At 37.6% G+C, this 7,722-nt stretch overlaps 1 protein-coding gene across 1 annotated transcript; it reads right to left on the bottom strand.

Annotated features, from left to right (window-relative positions):
* Positions 1–3,627: 3,627 nt before the first annotated feature.
* ARL11 (ARF like GTPase 11) lies at positions 3,628–6,907 on the bottom strand. The gene is made up of 2 exons (XM_074304765.1): positions 6,531–6,907; positions 3,628–4,360 (listed from the first exon to the last, which is right to left on the bottom strand). Exon 2 carries the CDS (start codon positions 4,339–4,341, stop codon positions 3,757–3,759), a length of 585 nt encoding a protein of 194 aa, XP_074160866.1. The 5' UTR covers positions 4,342–4,360; positions 6,531–6,907; the 3' UTR covers positions 3,628–3,756.
* Positions 6,908–7,722: the final 815 nt, after the last annotated feature.

Raw genomic sequence — 7,722 nt, 5'->3', positions numbered from 1 at the left:
GGAAAACATTCTTTTAAAATTAACCAAAAATGAAATGGACTGTCTTGGGAGGCAGTGAGTTTCCTACACTGAAAATTTTCAAGTAGAAACTATATGGTCATTTGTTCAGAATGTTGAAATAGGATTCTTAATCACTTATAGTTGTACTATAGATTATATATATATATATATATATATATATATATATATATATATATATATAGGTATATGAAGTTTTGAAAACATACTAGAGGCACAGCATTGTATAAGGCATTGAGGGGGATATAAATGAAATATACAGTATAATTTCTGGAAATTTAAAATTGAGAAAAACAAGACACATAAACATGAAATAAATAATAATGCAAGGTAATTACGATGAACTGTTCCAAAGCATGATGCCAACTGGCCCACAATCAGGAATCCAGATTTAGAAGAATCCATATTGTTGTTTATCCTTCTTCTCAAAGAGAACTATGACATCAGGATTTAAGTGACTGAGGACTGTGCAAGGTCACCTGCCTCATTTTCTCCTCTGGAGCCATCTGACTTTAGTGGAAAGTTGTAAGTCAGGACAACTAAAGATGGTCCTGGAAGAAGTGGGAAGCCTTTACCTTTTTAAGCTAAGTTTTTTAACAGGTCTTTCTGAGGAAACACCCATTCAATTGATGATTATTAAGGCTAGGTAAGAAATGAACCAAAGAATGGCCTCTTTTAACTAGTCAAAAAATTAAAAATTATTCTAATTGTATAATGTCACCAAGGGAAAAAGGCTCTGCAGGTCAGAGTGGATTAGGACCAGCTTAACATCTGAGGAGAGAAGACAAGAGCTCCTACATTGTTTTCTTCCTTCTGGAGCTTCCTAATGAAACTATCACATTTAACACAATTTACAATTCTGATTGAACACTGAATTATTTAATTAAATTAAGTACATTTTAGAAATTAAATTGTAGAACATTTCTCCTTAAGGGGTCTATAGCTGAACATATCCAGTTGACAGTAAATCATCAGAAAATAAAGCTGCCTTCATACCTAAATCCCTCTAGAAGGGAATGACAAAAGAGAGGGAAAAAAATCTTCATTCAAACTGCCTGTCAGAAAGAAAGAAAGTTAGCCTATATAGGACCTTTAATTTCTCTTCCAATTAGGATTTTGTGTTGTTTCTTTGACTACTGCTATTTCAAGGAAAGAAGGAATTTCTGTTATCCAATTAACCTTCAGAATTTCTCACACGTGATCCTCTTTCTGTGTTCCCTCTGGAGAGATTCACTTTGCTGAAATGAAAGGAGATCTAAACAGTTTCATGAATCTTTTGAGCTTCTATAAAGAAAAGGAGAAGTAAAGAGCTATTAAGAAAGGTCTAGAGATCCTCAAGCTCAAAGTTGTAACATGGCCCAGCATACATTTCCAAACCCTAACTCAGAGTATGATCCTCAGTATTAGTGTAAGTAGAGGAATTCCCCCAATTTTTTTTGAGTGGTCCCAAGATTTAATTGGTATTGAGAACTATTGAAGCTTCTTCTACAAATACAGATATGCACCTTTTCTTTCACTTGTAATTTTATTTTATTTTTTCCCCTTTTAAATTTTTGTTTATTAAAAAGCTTTTTATTTTCAAAACATATGCATGGGTAATTTTTCAACATCAACTCTTGCAAAATCTTGTGTTCCGAACACTTGTAATTTTAGAGAAGTGCCTTTGGTACTAAGACTATGGGTGACTTGTCTAGGATCACACAGCATATTTGTGTTCAAGAAGTAGAATTAAAAGGGAACACCTGGGAAGTATAGCCTTGCCAGTGAGAAGGAGAGACTAAAAGGTTACTGAAAAGCAGTTAGTATGTGGAATATGGAAGCTTGTAAATATTGGTGCACTGTGGAAAGGGCTTAAAGGTAAAGGCATGCAATAGGAGTTGAAAGGAAAGGGAGCTGTCACCCTGTGTTGACTAGGACTGCCACCAGAGCCATTAGATCCTCATGGATTCTCTTACAAAGTTATCTGGTGAAAAGAACTTGCCTTTCACTTGAATGTGCCTGTCATATAGCATTTCTGGGACCTAGTTATTTTATCTATTCTCTAGTTCTTCCACTTGTCTCCCACTTAGAGAGCCGTCTTTTTGTTGTTGTTGTTGTTGTTGTTTTGTTTTGTTTTGTTTTACCATCTTGGGAATTATCTACTCTTTTTAAACTTTGTGTATTTGTTATGTGTCCTTTTATGGTGGACTTTTTTTCAGATTAATATATATTGACTTTTGTTGTATTCATCATGTGTTTATAAAGAAATAGTTAAGGGGGAAAGCAGTGGCTCAGTGAGACTTTTTCAGAGCCATAGAAGCTGATCTCTGCTTAGTGATTAAGGAAAAAATGTCTTTTCTTGTCGGGGGTTCTGAGTTTATGAATTATAAATTAAGAATTATTTGGCATCACTAGCTCCCCAAAACAGCATGAAGGAAGGACAAATATGAAACTGCGATCCATGGTTTTTCCATTTCATTCTGATTCTTCTTTCACAACATGACTAATGTGGAAATATATTTAATATGATTGTATAACCTATATATGTATAACCTATATCAGATTGCTTGCCATCTTGATAAGGGTAAAGGAAAGAAAGGAAGGGAGGGAAAAAATGGAAATCAAAACCTTATAAAAGTAAATGTTGAAAACTGAAAAAAAAAAAAAAAAAAGAAAGAAAGAAAAAAGAAGCTGTAAGATCAATTAATTGCCTTGGAGTTTAAAGAGAAAAAGGCTAAGTTAAGCACTCCGGTTATAGAAAGCAGGGTTTCAATAGGATCATGGTTTTAAAACTGGAAGGGACCTTGGGAGTTATCTGATATTCTGGCCATCTTCCTAAAATGCTGTTAGACTCCATTGTGCCTCATGCCCAATATTTTTGCGCCCCCCCTGAGCACCTAATTAGTAAGAGTTTGCTTATATTAATGATCACTATGATGCACTCCAGCCATCTTCCTCCAGTGGTAAGTACAATAGAAGGTTGAAGTCCAGTGGTAACTACCACAGAAGAAGCTAGTCAACTAGAAGTTCAAAAAGCCACGAGGGAAGCTTAAAAAAAGATCTTACACTGGTTTGATGGATTTGAAAATGTAGGGAGCATAAAGCTGTTGTTTCAGGGAAAATCTGATGTCTCCTATTCCAAACTTCATGAACTCTCAGGGCATCAAAAAATGCTAAAAAGAAAAGCAAAACTGAAAGCACCTTAATTTGTAAATGGTGAAATTAAAGAACTAATTGGGCAGCTGGTTGTCTTAATATAAAAGCTATTGGAAGATTATTATTGTTTGTTGTATTGTTATATTCTGGATGCTTTAGAAATTCAAGTGAGAGTAAGTTATTGTGAAAACAAATATGATCTCCAGGAACAGAGGAATTTCTTGACTGATAAACCGGTATAGTCAGACTTATTAATGATTAGTTGGTTCCCCAGCTTTTTTTTTTTTAAGTTTTGTGAGTTTTTTCATTTATAGAGATTCTCTCCTTCCCATTTCCCCATCCCTACAGGAAAAAAAGGGGGGGCGCGGAGAAAACCATCACAAATATTCATAGTTAAGTAAAACAATTTATCATATTGCTCATTTCAAAAAATGCTTTCTTTCTGTATGTTTAGAATATCAGTTCTCTGCCTAAAGGACATAGGATTTTTTTTTTTTATCATTGGACTACTGGAAAAGTGATTGATTATTGTTGTTGATCAGAGTTCTCAACTTTTCAAGGTTACTATTTGCCCAGTTTTTAGTCAACAATATTCCTAATCAGTCATGACTTCTTCCTTTCTCCGTTCACTCTCATACTGTATGGGCATATCTGCTTTCGGGACTCAAGAAGTCTCTCCAGGGCTAGCTGAGCTTCTTTCAGCCCCTCACCTGTAAGGGCACTGCAGCCCCGAAGCTCCCAACACCGATCACTGAATCGTTCCAGACGCATCCTATCCCTAATCTCCGGTAGAGACAGGGCCCCTGGCACCTCTTGCTTATTGGCTAAAACCAAGAAAGGAACACCAGCCATATGAGCATTATTCAGGACATTTTCCAGCTCCACCATAGCCTCAGGCAGCCGGTCTTCATCTGTACTGTCCAGCACATAGAGGAGGGAGTCAGTATCCTCTAAATATTCCTTCCAGCTGGACCGAAGTTGGTCCTGACCCCCCACATCCCAAAGAGTCAGGGACCCATACTTTGATGCCTCCAAAGATTCAACATTAAAGCCCACAGTGGGGTAGGTCTCCACGTGTTGGTTGCTCTTCAGTTTGTAGAGGAGGGTGGTCTTACCGGCAGAGTCCAGGCCCATTATAAGCACTCGGGGTACCTCCTTGTACTGAGCTTTGAAATTCAGGTTGCCCATCTTGGCCACTGGCTAAATCCTAGAAGAAAACAATCCAATGGTAATTGGCTTTTTTTTCTGGATGCTGGGCACTTAAGGTTTCTCACAGTCTGGCTCCAACCTATCCTTCCAGTCTGATCACTCATACACTCATCTTCCAGTCAAACTGGACTATTCTCTTCTATTCCTTCTTCATGACATTCTATATCCTCCTTGTGTCTTTCCATAGACTGTTCCTATGCTTGGAATGCTCTTCTTCCTCCCCTCCCTTAGCTGATTTGAACACCCCTTCCTGTAAGAGGCCTTTCCAATATTCCCAGCTTCCCACATTCTTGACGTGATGACTCTATATTTTGCATAAAATTTGCATTGATTTAAACTGCATACATGTTGACTTTTGTTTCTCTCTTTATATCTTTAGCATTTAGCACAGTACCTAGTACATGGTAGATAATATGTATGCAAGTTCACAGAACAGTTTCCACCCTCCCCCCCAGAATAACAAGATCTTTTGTAATTTCAATTAGAAAATGGGAACTAGCTTAGAAACTAGGTTTATTGAAAGGACTCCCCAGGATCAACAAATGAGGATGTATCACTTCAGTTTCAAGTCTCCTAGGGAGTTGATCCGATTTCAGCCAAGAAATGTCACAGAGGGAAGGAGAAACCCAGATCAACACCCACTGACCTTTCATGAGGGAGATTTCTTATAGCAGAAATAGTGCTAACCCCCTCCCCCCAAAAAAATAAATAGAGCCTGCCCTGCCATTTTTTAGGAATGAAAACAAAAAAGCAAATACAAATGTTTATTATATGGATGTGATAACCTTGGTTAATGGCTTAGTAAAAACAAAAAAACAAAAACACTGAGCAGTGGCTTCCATTTTTATTCTCCTATGGTGGTAACTTCTGTTTTTCTCCTTAAATTCAAACTCAAGGAAATCCCCAGGCTCACTAATCAGAGTGAAAGAGTTAGCCCAAACACCATCTTCTGCTGCCCTTGTAACTTCCTCTGTGAGAGCTTCTGCAAATGAGATTTTCTTTTTTTTTAAATTAATTTTATAATTATAACTTTTTTTGACAGTACATATGCATAGGTAATTCTTTACAACATAATCCCTTGTATACTCTTCTGTTCCGAATTTTTCCCCTCCTTCCCTCCACCTCCTCCCCTAGATGGCAGGCATTCCCATACATATTAAATATGTTATAGTATATCCTAGGTACAATATATATTGCAAATGAGATTTTCAATAAATGCTATTAACTTATGGACAGAGGGTGGAAAACCGAGTGACCCAAATGGTACAAACATTCCCAAACTCTGCTCCTTGTTTCTTACTCCCTACATAACAAATCACAACCTTCAGAAGCTGCAGCTTTCTTCTCTCTAAAATGAGAAGATGGGAGAAGTGACCTCTAGGTTCCTTCCAGTTTTAAACCTGATGAGCCTATATGATCACTATTCTCAAATAATTACCTTTCATGATAGAGAAAAAAAAAACAGTGACTGTGCAGTAAGGATCAGATTCCATCTCTGAAACATACTCCCTCTCTGACCTTAACTCCTTTAATTTCCCTGGTAACTTTCCTGAAAAATGATGAGGGGCAGGGGTATAGGGACAATATCCCTTCTTCCCCTGGATTTATGATTTCTAAGTTATTTTTTGAAATTTATTGATATTTTCTGTTTCTTACATCACCATAAATATTCCAAGTATTCTCCTCTCCCTTGCCTTCCCAGAGAGCTACTCCTTATGACAAATGGTATTTTTATGAGGAGATGGGGGGAGAACATAATTGATTGATATATTGAAAAATTCTGAAAACACATCCAATATGTAACATGGCAAGCTTTTTTTCTGGGGGAGAGAAGGTATTTTGTTTTATTTTTTAGCCCAAACTTTCAGAAGGTGAGGATTATTCCCACTAGACCCCGATTTAGAACAGCTGACAAGCCTTTGACCTCAACAAGGGGTCCACTTACAAGGCACATGATCCCAACAATTTAATTTTTCTGACTTTCAGTTTTCTCGTCTGTAAAATGAAGTTAATGATCGCATCTATCTCGAAAGTGTGCTGTGAAGATCAAATGAGAGAATGTACAAAGCAAAAGTTCCATTACCCTTGCAAAGAAATAAAGGCAAATAGTGAGCAGCTGTGCCTTTCTTTTCAACCCCTGACCACCAGAATAATCGAATAAAAATTACCTCCATTTAGTTAAGCAGTACTAGGCAATTCTCCTCTCGGCTTCGATTTCAAGAGTCCCATCTGATCTCCGCCAGTGAAGGGAGGGAGAGAGCGAAAACAAGGTCTTAAGGAAGTGCGTGTGGTCACTTTTGCTATTACTCTGACTTCTATTTCCTTTTCACTTGGGTGTGGATGGGGGGTGGGTCAGTGTGGCAATTTTGCAGCCTCTCAGTGAGATAATAAGAGTTGTTTTTTTTTTTTTTTTCTCCTCTCCCTCTCGCCTGGCCCAGCCTCGAGACTAACACAAGGGACTCCTGTATTCATGGGCTGTGGAGGGGGTGCCTCAGCAGGCTGCTCCCAGATCTTCTCATCAGATGCTTCTGTATCCTAGCAACCCAGAATCCAAAGGCCACAGAAAGAGCCCTGCTGATGTGCGTTTGGCTTTCTTCTGCTTGTCTTCTCATAATCTGTGCAGCCTTGGTTGTTTTCTATTAGAAAGGTCTTGAGTTTAAAACTGTTTTCCCTTTTCCCTTTTCATCAAGTCCACAGCGTTTTTTCTCATCCCTAGGGATTCTTATACAAGCTTAGAGATATGTGCTTAGGTTGATACAGCAGATAGGGCCTTCCCAGGACTAGGAATCAGGAAAAATCTGACTTCAAATCAAATACTTACTAGCTATATCCTTGGGCAAGTCAGTTAAACACTTTGAATGCCTCCATTTCTTTAAATATAAAACAGGATTAATAATACTGCAGAATTATCATTAGGATGAAATGAGATATTTGTGAAGCACTTAACACAGTGTTTGACATGTAATAGGTACTTTAATTAATACATGTTTCCTTCTCTCTCCCCTTCAATTTCCTCATTTGTAAAAGCATCTACCTCCCAGAATTATTGTGTAGATCAAACGAAATAAAATATGTTAAAACCTTAAAGGGCTATATTAATGCTATCTATCATTATTATTACCTACAAGAAAGCTAGCAAAAACACCCATGAAACAATGCAATGGATATCAGTAATATAAACCATAGCAGGTGCTAAAGGTGGTTAGCTCTACTTATAGATTCCCCCAACAAAAATTTGACAGAGTCCTATATTTGGAATTAGATTTCCTGACTGTAAATTCTGGCTCTGTTACCCCTCTTCAAGCTTTAGTTTCTCTGTAAGATGAACTAGTACATGCCAAACACGGTACTCAATGCCAG

This window comes from Sminthopsis crassicaudata, chromosome 3 (assembly GCF_048593235.1).
Source record: "Sminthopsis crassicaudata isolate SCR6 chromosome 3, ASM4859323v1, whole genome shotgun sequence".
Classification (NCBI taxonomy): Eukaryota; Metazoa; Chordata; class Mammalia; order Dasyuromorphia; family Dasyuridae; genus Sminthopsis; species Sminthopsis crassicaudata.
Note: the sequence above shows the minus strand (reverse complement) of the source record. Positions and strands in the feature narration are given on the sequence as shown.